Source organism: Mus pahari, chromosome 17 (genome assembly GCF_900095145.1).
Source record: "Mus pahari chromosome 17, PAHARI_EIJ_v1.1, whole genome shotgun sequence".
Classification (NCBI taxonomy): Eukaryota; Metazoa; Chordata; class Mammalia; order Rodentia; family Muridae; genus Mus; species Mus pahari.
Window position 1 is genome coordinate 32,337,709 of NC_034606.1, and position 20,139 is coordinate 32,357,847.

Below are 20,139 nucleotides of genomic sequence, written 5' to 3' on the forward strand. Positions count from 1 at the left end.
TGCCTGAGGGCCTCTAGGCAGGTACCAAGAGAGAAGGCTGCCTATTGAGGCTGCTTACCTGGGATGAAGGGATGAGTCTGCTGATGTTCTCATAGAGTCTGGTACACCCGCTTATAGAGCTTCCAATGAGCGGCACAGGTTTGGGGAGGTATGCTGCTCTAAGTGGTCTTCATATGCTAAGTCCCTGTGTTTCCACACCCAGTAGACCTGTTTCTATATAACTGCTCACAAAGTGACATCTTGTATCCAGTTACAGACTTCAGAGGGGCTGGTATGTGTTTCCAAACCCACTTAGAAACACCCCCATCTAACCCTCTTGGATTCTGTGTTCTTCTCGATTCCCAAGCTTAACCCTGAGAGAAGAGATTGATTCAGAGTATGATGTCAAGTATCCCACAACACTTTTATCCCTCTGCAGGTTGATACCTCGAGAACCCTACACTGTGCACTGTGCACAGTATGTTATATTCAGGCAGAGAGAGAAAAACAGAACCCTAACAGAAAAGCCACTGTGTCTGTCACCAACAAGGCAGCCTGGCACTCCATGCACTACAAGCGTCTAGTAACTAAGAACTCAGAGTGTCATAGCAGGTCATAGAGAGTAGGGACATTTATCTCAGACATAGGGAAGATGCCTTTAGGCAGGGAAAGGATGCACCAGGCTGAGCCCTGGAAGGGATGTGTCTGGGCCTGAAATTCAGGCTATGAGCAATGCAGGCTGACCAGAGTCACCCTATAAGCTTCTAGGCTTTCTTTTGTTTGCATCAGTATCTAGGCACTTGTGATGTTCCAGGACCAGGTCCTGCAGGTCAGACTAATGCAGTAGTTCAACTCCACTCCTTTTTAGCCAGAGCTATTCCTGACCCAAACCACAGAGAGCCTCTTTGCACTTTCCACGGGACCCAGAGCCTTATGCTATGATTCACAACTTCTAATGCGTGTCTCTCCTATGTGCTGCATAAGCTTCATCTACAGGACCTTCTCAATTTTGTCTTCAAGTGTCTAAAATGTAGAGAAGGCTCCAGGCTAGCTCTATGAACATCTGTTTAATGGCTGAAATAGCCCAGAAGGAACAAAGGGGTTCAGGGGATTCTCTCTCCCCTTCTCAGTTTCCTCTCTAGTGCGGGGTGAGGTACTCAGATGGGGTCAGGAAGGTAGTCATCCAGGTTGGGATGTGCATGGATTACAGAGATACAGGCATCTTTGAGGAATTGTGCTTAGATACCAGAGTCCTTCCACCTGCCTGCTATCCAGGGGAGAGGCCCTGTCTCAAAAAATAAAAACAAAAAACAAAAAACAAAAACAAAAACCAAGTTCTGTAGCATTGATTAAAACAAACAAACAAACAAACAAAAAAACAGCTGAGGATGTCTTCTGGCCTAGATACACACACACACACACACACACACACACACACACACACAACTATCTGATTCCACCAGGTACAGAAGACTCTGTGAAGGGAGAGGTTTGGAGTCTGCACAGCCCCAATCCAGGGCTCTGTGTCTTCCATAACTCAGTGCCACCAAAGGTACTTCGGGGACCATAAAGACACCAAGGAAAGAAGGAAGCCAAGGTGGGCCAAGGTGGATACGAGGCCCCAGTACTCCACTGGCTGGGAATTGTTCTGATTCCTCTGAACTTTGAACTCCTTAATCTTCCTGGCTTTATTGAAAGAAAATCGATGTTTGTCTGTTGATCACGTGGAAGTCAATAATTGTGAAATCCTCTAAACACACTGAAGGTGGAAAGGCAATTGCAGCTCTTTGGGCTTGGAAACTCTGGACTCAACAACCCCTTTTCACTTCTGCCCTTCCTCCACAGGCCCTCTCTCCAACCCCCACAACTATGACCTTCACCCCAGCACCACTAGAGGAAACGACTACACGCCCCGAATTCTGCAAGTGGCCATGTGAGTGCCCACAATCCCCGCCTCGCTGCCCGCTGGGCGTTAGCCTAATCACAGATGGCTGTGAATGCTGTAAGATATGTGCCCAGCAGCTCGGGGACAACTGCACAGAGGCTGCCATCTGTGACCCACACCGGGGCCTCTACTGCGATTACAGTGGGGATCGCCCGAGGTACGCAATAGGAGTGTGTGCACGTAAGTGAGAGACTCCATACCTTCCAACTGCCCCCACACCTTATTATCTCTGGCCCATGAATACCCACAGCCCTTCAGCTGCCCAGGCTTAGCTGGTCAGGAAACAAAAGTCCAACCAATCCACAGTTAGAGGCCACAGAATGGATCATACTTGGAAGAGACTAATAACTGCATTCTTCTTGTCCTTAAGATATTACGTCTTGCTCTCTTCCTATTAGAGACACCCCCCTCCCCTAAAGAAGGAGATTCTGCCAAGAAATAGTCAAACCTAGTTCCATTCTCTTGGTAGAAAAGACTCTTCAGTAGATGTCCAATGGCCTCTAAATGATGTGGAGTCACTGCCATACTTCAAATGCTTTAATGGTCCTTTAAATATATATATATATATATATATATATATATATATATATATATATATATGAAAGCCAATGACTATGAAATAGCAAAACCAGCAGCCTGCACCATTTCCCATTTCCCAGCAACCCTGCTTTTCCAGTTACCACCACTATTTTTTTTTTTTTTACTGCTTTTGCTTTTATTCTTTCTTCTAGCTCCAAATACTTCTTATTTGGCTTGTTTTCTTTTTCTTTTTTTTTTTTAATTAGATATTTTCTTTATTTACATTTCAATTGTTATCCCCTTTCCTAGTTTCCCCTCCAACAATCCCCTATCCCCTCCCCCCTCCCTCTGCTCCCCAACCCACTCCTTCCCGTTCCTGGTCCTGGCATTCCCCTATATTGGGGCATAGAGACTTCACAGGACCAAGGGCCTCTCCTCCCACTGATGACCGAGTAGGCCATCCTCTGCTACAAATATAGCTAGAGCCACAAGTTCCACCATGTGTTTTCTTTGATTGGTGGAACAGTTCCAAGGAGCTCTGAGGGTACTGGTTAGTTCATATTGATGTTCCTTCTATGGGGCTTCAGTCCCCTTCAGCTCTCTGGGTATTTCTCTTGCTCCTTCATTGGGGACCTTGTGCTCTGTCCAATGGATGACTGTGAGCATCCACGTCTGGATTTGCCAGGCACTGGCAGAGGCTCACGGGAGACAGCTATATCAGGCTCCTGTCAGCAGGCTCTTGTTGGCATCTGCCTAGTGTCTGGGTTTGGTGGTTGTTTATGGGCTGGATCCCCAAGTGGGGCAGTCTCTGGGTGGTCATTCCTTCAGGCTCTGTTCTGAACTTTATCTCTGTAACTCCTCCCATGGATATTTTGTTCCCCATTCTAAGAAGGAACAAAGTATCCACACTTTGGTCTTCCTTCTTGAGTTTCATGTGTTTTGCAGATTGTATCTTGGGTATTCTAAATTTCTGGGCTAATATCCACTTATCAGTGAGTGCATATCATGTGTGTTCTTTTGTGATTGACCACCACTACTTTTAACTTGTTGGCCCTTTATTGTTATAGGTATGACTACATAATAAATGTCTAATGTCATCTGTGAGATTTTACCTCTGCTGTGCTGTACTATACTATACTATACCTTGCTATATTAATTTGTGTCACTTATTACCACTCCTCTGGGATAGTTGAAGGATTCGCTCCCTGATGCCATCAGATATCTTTGTTATCTTCCAAATGTCCTTGTCCTGACTTTTGGCTCTGTAATCATGAATGTATTTTATGCTATGACTATGTTCACTAGAGCCTGAATGCTATACGTGCTTTAGTTGCCACTTTTCACAGTACCATCTGCTCTTCCTGGTGCTTCTAGCTGCCTTTGCTCTCTTTGGTTTGGGTGTGTACAGCATCCTTGTGTTTTGGGGAAGACTGTTGTTTATTCTTACAGGATCCATCCTGTGTCTTCTGTCCTGGCTGTTCATAGAGACCATGTTTCTGGGAGTTCACTGCCTCCTGCTTCTCTTTATTTAGTCTGAATCCTCTCATCATTGCCTGGCCATGTAGTGTGAGCCAACATGATGGTGAATAATGGTCTGCCATGTGACATGACAGTCTATCTTCTGAAATGCTCCTCTAAATCTTGTAAATACAGAAATTCCTCCCCCATGACTATTCAATCAAGACTCCTCCATAATTCTTGGTCCATGTGTCCCCTAATATCCATTCATATACAGTGCGATCCTTAGTCCTACCCAATACTTCATATTCCCATTGTGTGTGTGGGGGGGGGGGGTATCGATGAGGTTTGTACACACAAATCCAAGTCAGTAAACAGTGTCTGAGCCTCCTGGTTCCTTTGTGACCCTTCCTGTTTATTTTCTTTTATTTTTTTCATTTATTTAGATTTACATCTTGGGCTTTTCAAATAAATACCTCTGCTTTCCCCATCCTCTGTGATTTTTAACTCTTGCTGGATTTTTGTTGTTGTTGATAATGCCACAAAACACGTTCAAAGAAGACTTGCACCATAATCTGTGCGTATGCACTGATTAAAATGTATTTCCTGAGCATTAACCCAGACCTGTTTAAATAAACCCCTGAGTCACGGGTGCTCTCTGCTTGCTGTGCTAAGACTGACATTATAAACAGTCATCTACGTTCTTCCATAACCCGGGGAGATGTCACCATCTTCCCTGTGCTGGAATCCCTTATAAGACCAGGCACAGGAGACCAGGTCGTAATTCCTCTCCCTGCTAGCAGGTACGTCAAGGTCATTTGAAAGGTAACTCAGTTCACTGCTATTACACTAATCTCCAAAGCCATAATGGGATCTTACACGCCATAGACATTGTGTCATGAATCCAGAGATTTTCTTTCCTGCTCACCACCCATACCCACCTCACCCTCACAGTTGCCAATTGCAGATCTCACGGCAAACCACTCTCATCCCTTAGCTCCCTGCCACCAGGAAATTTTCCTTTCCACATATTTAGGAAAATTAAATAAAACATCAATAATCTAAGGGAAGGATTCAGTAGGTTTAGGCATTTGGCATGAGTTCCCTGACTGTGTGGGTTTATAGACCTTGAAATAAATAGAGTAAAACAGGAGTTACAGGAGCTTGAAATGTTCCAGCCCATTGTTAAGTTCCAAAAGGTTCCTCCACAGAGCCATTTTCATCTCTAACTCTAACACTTGACGAGAGAGAGAGAGAGAGAGAGAGAGAGAGAGAGAGAGAGAGAGAGAGAGAGGTGGGTTTGTGTGTGTGTGTATCATATGTATCATATGTAAACATATGCAAATATATACAAAATTCACTTGAGTCCTCTAAGCATTCCCCCAGAAATATGACATAATGTCAGAATTCATGAGGCCCACATACGAAAAACAAAGCGAGTCATGGAAGTGTAGAGTATCTGTGAGACCCAAGACAACAGAGCATCTCGTGCAAACAGTCTGTCAGCACGTGATCAGCTTAGCTAGTGGATGGACCTCAGGATGAGCTAAACTTGTCTACAGAGAATTAGGCCAAGACAAGGCAAGTGAAAAACAAGCCATCAGCTGCTGCCACCCAGGGCCCAGGGAGCTCAGAAGAGCCATCGGCAAGCCAGTAAATGCCAGCTTTGGCTGTCCATAGTCACTATCCTGGGCCACCAAAGCCAAGCAGAACAGTGAGTCTAGTCTTACCTCGTCTGCTCAGCTGTTAGGAGGAAATTAGGCTTGCGTATGATTGGTAAATACTAGAGCTACATTCAGAGAAACTTTTAAAAAGGGTGTCCAGGCCAACCTAAACACAGGGATGGGCACAGTGCCCTCTACTTTAAACGGTTCCACTATTTCAGTTGCCCCAACACTGCCCTAATGGAGCTTGAACAGGCACTAGAGCAAAAAGGTCTGGCAAAGGAAACAGAAGTGTTTACAGGCTGATAGGCGTGGGGTTCAATCACTGCTCCGGCTCTTGCTACAGCTGGCCTTGGGTCACGCACCTGAGGATCTTCATTAGATCAGCCTTGAGCAGGGAGGGGGAAGCAGGGGGATGGCAACTGGCTTTTGCTTGCACCATGGAAATCATCTCCACTCTGTCCATGGCTATCCTCCTCCATAGTGGGGAGGTCTCATTCCGGGACCTCCATACCCTGCGTGCTGCTAAAGGGGAGAAAGGAAAATCTAGCATGGTGCTTGGGATTAGAATACCCAAGCTGGAGTCCAATCCTTTTAAGCCTCCGAGTCCTCAATAAGGACAACGTGATGAAGAGTGGGGACCCCTGTGGGAATTCAGGTTGTCACATGCTTAGATACAGTAGGAACTTAGTGGAGGCCTGTGTGTGCCTCTATCCACCCATCTGCCCATTGACTCTGAACAATGTGAAGGTAAGGGTATAGGACCCAAGCCACGTTCCTACTCCAACAAAACCACAGATGGTGAGGGACATGAAAGTCCCTGTAAAGGGGCATGGTGGCTTGGTGGCTGCAAATCTTTTAGCCGTAAGAAGCCTAGCCAGGTCTCATCTGAACTTTCAAGAGAGGTTAGCGAGGCACTGGCTGCTTCCCCTCACCCATGACTAGTCCCCTGGGAAAGTAGAAAGGCTATATGTGCACCAAGAGGGCCCCCACCTCTGCTGAGGGATAATGCGTGGTCATCACAGCCCTGATCTCCCCTAGGTCTATGTGGGACAGTTTTAGCAGCTGCCCGTGGGTCCCATTAACCAGTCTACAGAGATGCCAACACTGAGGGAAGCAGTGGCCCAGCATCTAGGCCTGCCTCATGTTATGTAGCCTGGGTATTAGCATTTTTACAGGTTGTTCTGTGAGTTCCTGTAAGCTGATGGAAGGAAGGATGGATTGCTTTGCCATTGACTCCAGAACCCAGGACTGGTGTCTTTACACATGAGGGCAAAACAAACTTCAGCCTTCTCACACCCAATACACACACACACATACACACACACACACACACACATGAGAGAGAGAGAGAGAGAGAGATTCATATAATCATGCATATATCTGTCTACACAACATATACATACATACATGTTCTTGTAAACAAATAAACATACAAACTAGCATATGCACATGTGTGTGCACATTCACATGTACACATATGCACATACACACCTTCCTGGCATCTGAGGGAGTGGCAAGGTGACTGAGGAGGCAAAGCTCAAGCGCCTCCTCACATCCTGCTTTCTGTTTCCTCTTCCTCTCCTCTCATCTCCCTCCTCTTCTAGTGTCAGGTAGAAGGAAGGACTCCGGTTTGCTGTTTCCACTCTGTCATTCACCAGCTCTCTGAGCCAATAAATCCCCTCCTCTCCCAGACCTCTCCTGTCTCTGTGAAGTAAACAAAGCTCTCCTGATGAAGTCATCACTGGAGACCTGAGTGAGATCATGGACCAGAAGCTGTGTCAAAGTGTGCCAGCACCTGCTTCCTGGCTATTCAGAGAATGGTAGCAATGGAAAGATAGATGTACATACCCCAAGCATGCTGCTCCTTGGCCAGATTGCACCAATGCCACCTTGCTGAGACTGTCTTGTTATACATAACAATGGAAGCAACAATGTGTTTCCTAACAAAATAAAATGTGCCAGGAAACACAGAAGTCATTGCTCCTGCCAGGAACCCTGATGCTTCTGCTCGCCACCACCCCCACCAATCCCAGAGACAGGACAGAGTTACTGCAATCAGCAGATTCTTAGCTGTCCCTCCTCTGTGGGCATTCTTGTCCCAGGACCCCTTGCCTACAGTTCCAGATGCTATCCCCAAGGAACACATAGCACCAAGGTTAGAGTCTGACCCAGTGGTTTGCTAAACCACAAAAAGCCAGCTTGCATAACCAATTACATAGTTATATCTCATGTCTAATGAAGACTCTGGCCCCAGTCTCAGCTCCTCCAGAGATGATGGAAGATCTCATTTTCTCGGACTGAGTACAGAGTGCTGAAAGTCTTCCTTGACTCCCGAGAGTCTTTGCCAATGTGTCTGGAAGCTGAGCTTCCCTCCTTGCTTTGGTTTGAGAAGCCACTGACCTCTGCTTGGGTCACTGAGGTGCCATCCTGTAGCCTTCTCCTGCCTATTGTGTACTTAGCACCACAAGTTTTCTTGTGAAGTATATAATTCATCTCATTCATTCAAGTTACTTACTGAACACCTACTTGTGCCGGTAAGAATTATAGAAACTGACGGTTCCACAACTTCCTCTGAGACAGAAGGAAGCTATATCTGATCTTCTCCAACACACACCCTTTTCTTTCTCTCTTCCTGTCCCTCTTCCACCCCAACCTCCCAAGCCTACTCCATCATCAGGCTCTTACACCTCTAGTAGATGTCCTCCCTAGCAGGAAGAATGTCATCAGCACCTGGACTGGCTCCCTCTCATTCTGGTCTTTGAGGAAGGAAGCCCTCTCATGTCCATAGGATCTTCCTGGTCCACTTGCTCTCAGTCTATAGCCACATGTACATCCAATACCCTGTTCCCTTATCTCCCAACACTTATCACAGTGGCTGTCACCATCAACAATCACTCCTACGACCATTGGACCATCTTCCCACTTTATCGTGAGAACTTCAAGGACCAGCCCACTGTCATCCTGCCCAGCATTGGGTCCCCAGCTCCACAGTCAGTGCTGAGGAAGGCAGCCCACTTCATTCCTGGGTTCTGGTCTCCTGTGTAAGCTTTCCTCCTTTGGACAGGCATGCACCAGTACCAGTGTTGGGACACTGTAGGAATAAAGATGTCTGAGCTCTTGCGCTAAGGCGCTAGACTCTTCCACCCAACATTTAGCATGGCCTTCAGTGGCTGTCCCCTGATGTCATGAAGCACCCTCACAGTACCTTCTCTCCCTTTCTCCCTATTGCACCCCACCTCTTCACATGACCCTCTCTTTGTCCTTGGGATGCAGCCAGCTGATACGTGGGCCAGGCCCTCTTTTCTCACATGAGCGATTTCTTGGCATGGCATCTTAAGGCAGAGGGAAACTGCACAGAAGTAGCTTGGCACGGAGCCCATACCTCCTGGCCTGACATGTTTGCTACCTGTGTTTACAGAGGTGGTCGGTGTAGGCTGTGTCCTGGATGGCGTGCGCTACACCAATGGCGAGTCCTTCCAACCCAACTGCAGGTACAACTGTACCTGCATCGATGGCACGGTGGGCTGCACGCCACTGTGCCTGAGCCCCAGACCCCCACGCCTCTGGTGCCGCCAGCCCCGGCATGTGAGAGTCCCTGGCCAGTGCTGTGAGCAGTGGGTGTGTGATGATGACGCAAGGAGACCACGCCAGACTGCACTGTTGGACACCAGAGCCTTTGGTAAGTATGGGCAGGGGCAAGTGGAATCCCTGAGTAACACAGAGCCCCTAAATTCCTAATGTTCTCTTCATAAATCAAGCCCCCAGGCCATTACTCTCTCCATAATTCACCAGTTATATGGCCTTAGAGATATGCTGTCTGGAACCCAAATTCTCCGTCTATAAAAATCCAAATGACACCATCTTTCCTGCCTACCTTATGGGCTTCTCCCAGCTTAAAAGCCTGGCATGATATTTTCAGTCCTCTATTATCTTATTAAAGTATCCCAGGGAGTGGGTAGGGTCCTAGAAAGAGGAGCAGGTGGCAGTGCCTTGGAGGGAGTAGGTGGACTTTCCAGATAACTCAAGGGTTCTATTGCTATAGTCATGTGAGCAGATGAAACTTTATCTAGGTAAGCCTAATAAGAAGAAGCCCTGTGAGGGAGGACAGGGATGTGATTTGTTCACCATTGCCTACTGGAGCGTGGTGCACTTGCTCCAAGATAGTTGGAAAATATCCAGCTGGTCTTTGCAGAGGTAGCCACATAGGTGTTTGGCTATAGGTGGCTGGATAGATGAATGAATAGATCACAGTTAGATGATGGGTATGTGCTGCATCAGCAATATATAGATATATGGATAGATGCCTAGAGGAGAAGTGGTGGAAGAAGGGAAGTGAAGTGGATAGATGGATGGATACAAGATGAATGAGTGGGTGGATGGGTGGGTGGATGGATGGATAGATGATAGCTAAATCAATGGGTATACTGGATAGCTTTGTGTCAACTTGACACAGCTGGAGTTATCACAGAGAAAGGAGCTTCAGTTGGGGAAATGCCTCCATGAGATCCAGCTGTAAGGCCTTTTCTCAATTAGTGATCAAGCGGGGAGGGCCCCTTGTGGGTGGTGCCATCTCTGGGCTGGTAGTCTTGGGTTCTATAAGAGAGTGGACTGAGCAAGCCAGTGGAGGCAAGCCAGTAAAGAACATCCCTCCATAGCTTCTGCATCAGCTCCTGCTTTCTGACCTGCTTGAGTTCCACTCCTGCATCCTTTGGTGATCAACAGCAGCATGGAAATGTAAGCTGAATAAACCCTTTCCTCCCCAACTTGCTTCTTGGTCATGATGTTTGTGCAGGAATAGAAACCCTGACTAAGACAATGGGTATATGAAGGCATGCATGGAGAGGAAATTGTTATAGACTAGATGAAAAACAGATATGTGGAATAAGATAGATAGATAGATAGATACAAACATACATACATATATACATACATACGTAGATAGATACATAGATACATAGGTAGATGATGATAATTTCAGTGGATGGATGGGTGACAGATGGGTAGATAAAGGATTGATATGCACAGATGGTGTCTGATTGGATGTTGGTGGATATTTATGCATAGTTAGCTTTTGAACTAGGGCAGAGGGGACAACAGGGTGTAAAGGATAAGGACAAGAAGCAGTGCTGGAGGACACCTCAAGGCCTGGCATCTGGGTTGCATATGGCATGGTGGGAGGAATCAGGGTGGCTCCTGGGGCTGGCCACTGCCCAGGAGAGAATACAGCGAAGGAGCACATTTAGGGAGATGGTGGGCTGCTTGGCATGAGCAGGCTGAGTTTGAGGAGCGCTCCCAGGGAGAAATGTCCAGTCAGAGCAACCTCACGAGGGAGTCCCACAGGAAGAGAGCTCTGCTGAGAGAGAGAGCAGCTGCTGGTCTTTAATATGTCCTGGGACTAGCACACGTGGTGAGATGGAGGAGCCTGGAGTAGAACATGACCTTTGAGGAGTGGACAAGAGAAAAAGGAGGCCAGGGACTATGAAGAGACAGTGTCTGGGGAAATGAGGAGAACCCAAGAGACTCCGACACAGTGGCCTCGGAATGCAGGCACTACTAGAGGAAAATGCCTCTGGGGCAGGTGACGCCAAAGGATGGAAGACTGCCTACCACTGGGCTTTGGGGTGCTAATGTTTGTAAAATGTCTAAGTATGTGGGTTTTCTCAGAGCCTGTGCAGAGCTGTGTTCTTGGCCTTGGTGCCAGCAGCGCTAAGGATTAGAAGATTTTTGTTGTTTGTTTGTTTGTTTGAGGAAAGGGGCATTCCAGGCTTGGCAGCATCCCTAGCCAGTCCTTCTAGATGACAGCAACACATCCCCAAGTTGTGACCATCTGAAACAACTCCAGACCTTAACAACTGTGACTTAGGGGACAAAATCTCCCCCACGGAGAAACAATGTGGTAGAGATGAAAGCCAGTAGCAGGGAAGGTTTAGTCCCTGGTAGCTCAGGGAAGAGTGACAGCTCTTCTTACTAAACCTGCTTTCAGTATAGCACAATAGTCCCTGGGTGGTGGAGGGAGGCAGAGGCTGCCTGCCCCGTTGTGTGTGACCCAGTGACCCAGTTCTTAGCCATCCCAGGCGGAGGCCCTGGAGCCATATGGAGGAGACCCAGAAACCAAAGCCCTTTATCCTCTCATCCTCCCTGGCAAATCCCTCCCTCCATGCCTGCTACAGGCTCCCAGCCAGCTCATCCCAGACTGCCCGCTTCTGTCCTTGGATGCCTCCATTGCTGTCTCCCTTCTGTGTGTGGGTGCCCTCCCTATCTTAAATTCACTCCCAGATTCACTCGCCAGCAATGTTTGCGGCATCCCTGCAAGCCCCAGGGACTGTATGAAGAGCTCTATGTTACCCTAACTAGATTCCTTGTCTGCCTGGTGTGTTTTTTCCTTTCTTCCTTCCCCCAGTTTTTGATTACCTTGTCTGCCATTGCTCTCACTCTCTCCTGTCTGTCTTTCTTTATCTCTTTGTCTCTCCATCTCTGTGTCTGTCTCTGTCTCTCTCCCATGTATGTGTTTGTGTGTGAATGTGTGTGTGTGTGTGTGTGTGTGTGTGTGTGCGTGGTTCCTTTCTGTCTCTCCCCAATCCCTTTCTTCTATTTACTATGAGTACACAGGTGAAATGTCTGTCTGTCTGTCTATCTGTCTGCCCCACCTTTCCGCAGGCTGTTCTGCCTCACCTGCCATCTGTCTGTCTGTCTCCCTCCATAGCTCACCACTCTCCCCTGCTTACCTCTGGCTATGCATGTACTGATCAGATGCTGGGTTCTGTATGTTCATAGGACCAGGTAGGAGCAAAGAATACAGAGTAACAGGACCAGCTGGCATGTCGAGGGATTCACTAATCCAGGGACATCCGATGCGCTGTCACATGCGCGATGCTGTCCTCTCAGACCCCAGACCTGGGAACTCTGTTCTTGATCTCTTTGATGCAGGGGGAACTGAAGCCTATAGGTGAGAGCCAGCTCACTGGATCACACAACTTGCAAACTAGTGCAGTGCAGAGAGATGGACCCAGGAATTGTGACACAAGCCTATGTCTTCAGCTACTCCATTCTGGAATTCCTGAGATGGGATGTCAGGTGCTAGGATACGGGACTCACCTTTGAACTTTCAGATATATACTTCATTTCTGAGGGGCTGTAGGATGGGCAGTGCCTTTTTTTTTTTTTTTTTTTCGAGACAGGGTTTCTCTGTGTAGCCCTGGCNNTCCTGGAACTCACTCGGTAGACCAGGCTGGCTTCGAACTCAGAAATCTGCCTGCCTCTGCCTCCCGAGTGCTGGGATTAAAGACCTGCGCCACCATGCCTGGCTCTTTTTTTTTTTTTTTTTTTTAAACGATCCTGCTCCGTGCCTTACAGATGCACGGCATAAACTCAGTCAAAATCTCCACCCTTTTCTAGTAGGCCCACAAGGTAGATAGATATCCTTCTAATGTGATGACTGAGGCCCGGTAAGAACTGTGTGAAGATCACATAGCTGGTAGGTGGTCACTGTATTACTTACTTTTCTGGTTGCTGTAACAAAATACCTGAAGAAAGCAATTTACAAGAGAAAGGGTTTATTTTGCTTCCAATTTTAAGAAGGGATGCAGGGGCAAGAGAGGTGGCTCAGTTCCAGTTTGGTTCCCAGCATTTATACCTTCCTGTAATACCAGTTCCAGGGCTTCAAATGCCCTCTTCTAGTCTATCCCAGGACAAGCACACACGTGGCATTCATACACAGACATAGACACAGACACACAAGTAAAAATAAGTATAAAAAGAAAATCTCACGTTAATGACAACAAAAAGGGATACCACCCACCATAGTGGGAAAGGTAACAGGAGCAGGAGATGGCGTCTGGTCATGTGGCATCCAGTTTGGAAGGAGGGAGAGATGAATATTGGTACTCAGCCCACTTTCTCTTTTCTATTCAGTCTGGAAGCCCCATTTGTGCCCATAATTAAAGTGGGTCTTCTCAGTTCACTTAGCCCAATGTAGAAAGTCCTTGCCAGACTCCATCTCCTGGGTGGCTCTAGACCCTGTCCAGTTTATAGGTGATAGTAACCATCATAGAAACCTGGGGTCCACTCAGCTCTAATGATAATTAGATTGATGATTCTTCTGTGATTTTTATGTTGCATCTCTTGGTCAGAAAAGACAATGTTGGGGAGGAGAACGTAATCCCCCTACCTAGGTGTGGCTACTAAGTAAAAGGTAATTAGTCCTCCTGTGGGGAGGAAGAGCCCAATTCTTTCTGTCTGTCTCTGTCCTTGTCTTAAACTTTCACCTATCTATTGGTCTCTGCCTCTTTCTGAGTCTCATGAACTCTAAATGGTTTTCTTTTTTTTCATGGTAACGGTGAGGGCTGCCGGAGCTCATGAAGGCTACCGACTCATAGGTACTGTGGTGTTCCTCTACAGCAGCGTCGGGCGCCGTGGAACAACGGTACGAGAACTGCATAGCCTACACTAGTCCCTGGAGCCCCTGCTCAACCACCTGTGGCCTAGGCATCTCCACTCGGATCTCTAACGTCAATGCCCGGTGCTGGCCAGAGCAGGAAAGTCGCCTCTGCAACCTGCGGCCATGTGATGTGGACATCCGAGCGCACATCAAGGTAAGTCCAGGGCAGGGGTAGGTCCCTTGGGCAGGTATAGGCATGGTGAGCATGTATAGCTGGCTTGAGCCTGACCACTAAACTTCTTGGGAGTCATTTATAAGATGGAAATAAGGAAAGGGGCCTGGCGGGCCTGGGATTGGGGCTGCTAGGATAGTCAGGAATGGATTCCACTGAAAGAATGCTTTTGTAGTTCCCATCCTATCAGAAGCAAAGTCACTCCAAGGGGGTATCAGGAGCCATCTGGGTTCTTTATGTTGTGATTCTGAAGGACCTGCATCATCTCTCCCTCATCCCCCTGGCTTCTTCCCATATCCACCGACACAGGACAGCTACTGGGGTAATGTGAGGACTGTAAACTAGAGCTTGAAACACATGGTGTCAGATGCCTCTCTACTGTTAGTGTTCGCAGCTGTGGCTAGTCTCCAGATATCATTAAGCTTCAGTCCCTGTCCCGTGAATATAACATTGGTATTAATCCCTGAATCTCCCCCCAGCTTTGAGAGTCTAAGATGAGACAAGAACAGCATCAAGGACATGTATACTAAACTGCAAAAGAAATGGGTCTATCCTGTGTAACTCAGTACTGTTCACTCACGCCTTAGTGCTTGACCTACCTGATCATATCAAGCAAAGAAAACTTGGCAGGGCTCATCCCTGGCTCTATTTGTGGACGAAGCAGGGTAGGTTCTTCAGATGCGAAGGAAAGGCTGCCAGTTACCAGGACAACCCTGTTTCCCACCACCATCATCATCGGATATGCGGGTTGCTCCTTATCCTTAACACAGCACCTCGTCATCTTTGATGGATATACACACTTTCCTTTCTACTCGTCACACTCTGCTGTGCTGACCTTTGGTGCCAGCAGGTCCTTATTGAATGTCTCCTAATTGGAAGTATGGGTGGGAAAGACCCAATATAAGGAGCAATAGGAACGATGACCCTAATCTGGGCTCTAAAAATCTATCACAAGTCTGGGCCCTTCGCTAGAAGCTCACGATTCCTCTCCCATCTCCATGATCATCTACCCTAGGTAGGTTTGTTCCCCCGACTGGATAATTTGCATGCTCCACCCACACTGGATGTGCTCTGAGCCCAGCTCTGCTAGGGTGCTGATAATAAAACCTAACACTAGCACAGGGCATTTAGTAATCGCCTACTGTAGGCCAGCTTCAAGATTATACTAGCGATATACAGAAAGAGGTCTGAGTATCAAGGAGCCCACAGACTCATAGAAGGCTAGAAATGTATTTGAATAATGTCAATTCTGAATTTGTGAGAAAGAGAGGTGGTGGGGTAGAAGGGAACAGATGAGAGTAAAATGTGCCTTGGCTTAATCATGGAATTCCATGTCAGCTCAGCTGCTTGCTAGCTGGGAAGCTTGGTTAGCTAAAAGAGGCTTCTTGTGCTGGTGACACTGACATATGGGTACCAACATGGCACAAAGAAAAATCAGGAGAGAAGGGAGACTGCTAGCTGTGATATCTAAGGGCGTAGTGATGCCCTTCTGCAATCCTCGGGTTGCCTGTGTTATGTGGCAAGGCCTTGTTTTGTTGGCTGATGTCCTTCCTTGCTTAAAGAGTCTGTGAATCTGGAGCAAAGATGATGCCTGCCATGCACAGTGATGGGAAGGGAGCATTTGGTACTTGGACAGAGCATGGTGGCTATACATCACCAGTACTAACCAAGGCTCCTTTCCCTTCCTGAAGGCTGGGAAGAAATGCCTGGCTGTGTACCAGCCAGAGGAGGCCACGAACTTCACTCTCGCAGGCTGTGTCAGCACACGCACCTTCCGGCCCAAGTACTGTGGAGTCTGTACTGACAATAGGTGTTGCATCCCCTACAAGTCCAAGACCATCAGTGTCGATTTCCAGTGTCCAGAGGGGCCAGGTTTCTCCCGGCAGGTCCTATGGATTAATGCTTGCTTCTGCAACCTAAGCTGCAGAAATCCTAACGATATCTTTGCTGACTTGGAATCTTACCCTGACTTCGCAGAGATTGCCAATTAGGTGGGTGTGTGGCTCAGGGTAAAGTTCCATGCTGCAAAGCAACCCAGCCCTCTGTGGTCCAGGACTTCACAATTGAGCCTTATTTCATCTACTTCCTACTCGATTCTGAATTCCCGGTTTCTGTTCCTGTTTTGACCATCCTAATGGCTCAGGAGAGGGCTGCTCAGGCTCAGACAATGGGTTCCTCCTTGGGGACATTCTACATCACTCCAAAGAAAACACATCTCTGACGGTTCACAATGAGAGCCAAGCTTGACCCAGCTAGTCTGGCTCCAGCCTGTGCAAGTTGTCAGAAATTGTGATGGGACTGTCTAAGGAAAAGCATCAGCTGAAGAACCAGCATCACGGACCCCTTCTTCAAATGCCAAGCCTGAGGTCGTTGGGATCCTTTCACACAGCTGGATGCAATTGGGGACACAGGAATAAGCTATTATTTTGCCCCTGCCAAATGATACTATCCTGGGTACTTCTGCCTACAACATACCAAAAGTGCTCTCGTTCCACAGGTCTGTATATCACAAGTCACCTAACATTTTCCAGGTGAGGACAATAGTTGTGTCATTCTGTTTTGCAATTGAGAATCGTTTTTAAAAGAAGAAAAGAAAAAGAAAAGAAAGTCATTTTCATTAACTTGGGCAATTTCTCCCCTCTCCCCATACACTATGAAGAACTAAAACTTGGGTTCTTGTTGATCAGAAATATAATTTGAGAAGTTTTATTTTTGCAGATAGATGGTAGCCCCCAATTTATCCCATAGGGATGGGACAAGGCCAGCCAATCTTTCAAGCCACAGCTGGGCAGGTCACTGAATCTGCTGCTGGCCAATTCTTAGGACAATTAGCCAAATCTGGGCCTCTCTCTCCCTAGGGTTCATGGGAGTTTGTAGGGACCTTAAAGTGACTTGTCTGTTGTCTCAAAAAGTAAGATGGGAAGATGTCCTCATGGCCCTTAGAAGATTCTTTTGAAGTCTACACCAGACCTAACAGAATATGTGTATGTGCATCAACTAAACAAGTGGATCACCCTTCCCTGGCCTGGGTGACCGCTAGCTGGAGTGGTAATGCCACAGTAGTCCCTGGACCCAGGACACATCTTTTTTATTTCAGTGACCTACTTTACAGCCTTAGTGTCTATGAAGAAAATTAATCCAGTTTTCTGGTCTGAAGACAGAAGTCGACCAGCCATTTAGAAATGGAGATCTATTTAATAGTGGTAAATGCTAAAGAGTTTGTAAGCTAAAGAAAGAGATTCTTCCTAAGTGGTAATGAGGTTGTTACCTATTTTAGAGGTAGAATTTTCTGTCATCATTTTTTTATCGGGTGCGCTCTACATGCTACCCACTGTTCTCAGTATTTGCCACACATTTACTCATTGAAACTTGGTGATAACACACAGGACTTCCCTTCATGATTTCTGTTCTTGACACTGTGAAATATCAACTCATAGAGGATAGGAAGTTCGATCAAAGTCACCTATCTGAAGACTCATAGTCAGATAGATTGCCTTCATATTTCCCCTTTGCTTCTGGACCTTCCAAACATGTCAGGGCAGGAAAGTATACGGAAGTCAGCAGCTTGCCCTCTTAGTATTGTCTCTCTAGCCCCTTTCACATGAGAGGAGAGCATGTCTAGGGACTAAAGATCAACCTAAACTGGACAGAACAGGACAACTGCATCATCCCCTGTGGCTCCTCCTGCCCTGGAATCAGAACCAGCTTACAGCATGCTTTTATAAGATGATTCAGTTTGCCCCACACCACACATGGTGGGCATATGGGAGAACGATACACACTCAAAAATGGATTTGTAAGTAGGAAAGGGGACTTGAGATTTCCCCTCCTTCCTGCAACTTCCCAAAGGCCTGCCCTTATGCAAGGCAAACAGTGGTGCTTAAGATTATTTTGGGAAGAAAATACATTTTATATATATACTCCTATTTTTCCTTAGAAGCCATATCTTCCAGGATCTCATCTTAACAGTGAAAAATCCCCTCTTAAGTGAGGCCTAGTATTTTGAGTAAATGTATGTTCATATGTGTACAAGTACTTGTATGTAAAGATAAGTTACCACTGTGGGTTATTAATTAGGTAAATTTTATGTGTTATCTTGTTTGATTTTCTTTGATTGGAAAAATCTGCCTTAACAACTAACTCTGTAGGAACGTCCATAGGAGCCATAAGCTAGGGTCTTCCCAGGTATCCATCCTCATTTGGGAAACTGAGCTGAGCATCTTCAGCCAAAGGAGTCAGGGTGATCATTGGGAATAGGAAAAAGGGCTGGCCAGGGTAGCTCCATCATTATTTAGAAATGGACCTGGCATACATAACGACCAGAGGGACCAACCGTCTTTGAACCAAGGGAAAAAAGACTTGGATGTAATATAAAGAAGCTCTTCCTAATAGTCAGAAACAGCCTGTAATTGTTTGGCCTGGTTCAAGGAAAATTAAGAATATCAATTATAGTTCAAAACAAAAGTCCATTATTGATAGCTCGTTTGGTGCTAAGCCCTATGGTGCATTTTGTCAGGCTCTCACTTCGTAGAGCCATGCTCAGTACACAATCTTTCTCCACTCAATAAATAGAAATGCTGAAGCTCAAAGGCACTGAGGAGCTGAGCCCCAGAAACATGTTTAGTCCACTCTATCAGGGGAAGAGATCTTGACAGAACCTAAAGGACTACTATTGGAAACTCATATTTGAAAGCTTTCAGAAGTCCCACCACCCTCCCCAACCCCAGATGCTTAGAAACTAAAGCAATGAGGATGAGCTAACCTTCATTGAAGAGGTTCACTATTGCACCAAGAGCGAAGTTCTTAGGTGTGCTTAGTCACTGGACACGGAGACCTGAGCTTGTGAACCTGCAGCTTACTAGACCTTACAATTAGCATTTGGAGAGCCAAGACTGCTTCTCGGTGCTTTCCTGACACAAAGGCTTACTCAACCTTTTCAGTGAGCCCAAGAGCCAGGGCGTTACTGATGCCCATTTTAGGGCTGAGAAAGCAAAGTCTCCGGGTGTTAAGTGATTTGCTCAAGTTCTTACCAACCGAGGCACTGCAGATAAACTCCAAAGTCCAGTGTCATGTAACACGCCCATGCCATCTCTCCTGACACCCGGCCCATCTTCCTGTTCCTAAACCAAAGGCTCCAGGGTCACCAGAGTCAACTCACAGGACAGTGCAGAAATTCTAATTTTGAGGGTGATTAGAGATTGATCAAAGAAAGTAATTTCACATGATATGACTGTTTGTAACCACCTTAATTAATTCTGAACTACATATGCATAGAGATTGTGAAGAACATTTCAGCCTGTGACTATAACATTGACTTCTGTCATTTCTTTTTAAAGACTTGGTTTTTTACTCAAAGGACCCACAGTGACAGCCCTGAATGGTTGAGAAGCAGAAGGCCATGATTAGCTGTGAGTCCTGCATATGTATGTGTGTGTGTGTCTGTGTGTGTGTGTGTATTTGTAGGTACTTATCTATTTTCAAACTGTGATTGAGTATTTAAATATTCCTCCTGCCATTTTGTAAGTGATTCCGCATGAAGAAACACCTTTGAATGTCCTAATAGAGGAGAGCTAGCCCTTGGGCAGCCTGTCACATTTTGCCACATTCCTCATTTTTCTCATGATCTGTGTAGCAGGGAATGCGTTTGTTCAACCATGATGAGTTTTCATTGTTCAAATTCTTTGTTTACAGCTTTTCTCCTTAAAGCAATAAATCATCAGCAACAGTGACTTCTTTGATTTGGTGTTTTCTGGTTTTGGGGTTTTTTTTTTCCTTCTAAATTCTGTTGTTAGGAGGCAAAGATCAAGGACTTTGATGTGTTCAGCCAATGTGCGGGTTGGAGAAATGAAGTCCCAGATATTGGATAGAAGGGAATAAAAATGGCATAAGTGTTTGATGAGCCTAGAAGCACAGATTCTGAAGCCCAGGGGACACCAGCGTTGGGACACATTATTCCAGGACA

The 20,139-nt window shown here is 46.5% G+C and overlaps 1 protein-coding gene across 1 annotated transcript in view; it reads left to right on the forward strand.

Moving 5' to 3' along the window:
* Ccn4 (cellular communication network factor 4) overlaps positions 1-19,920 on the forward strand; it is a 33,036-nt gene extending 13,116 nt beyond the window's left edge. Inside the window, exons 2-5 of the mRNA XM_021216730.2 lie at positions 1,825-2,104; positions 8,987-9,247; positions 13,966-14,159; positions 15,869-19,920. Of these exons, the coding sequence (XP_021072389.1) occupies positions 1,825-2,104; positions 8,987-9,247; positions 13,966-14,159; positions 15,869-16,168 (1,035 nt within the window). The 3' untranslated portion in view covers positions 16,169-19,920. The remainder of the gene's footprint in view (positions 1-1,824; positions 2,105-8,986; positions 9,248-13,965; positions 14,160-15,868) is intronic.
* Positions 19,921-20,139: the final 219 nt, after the last annotated feature.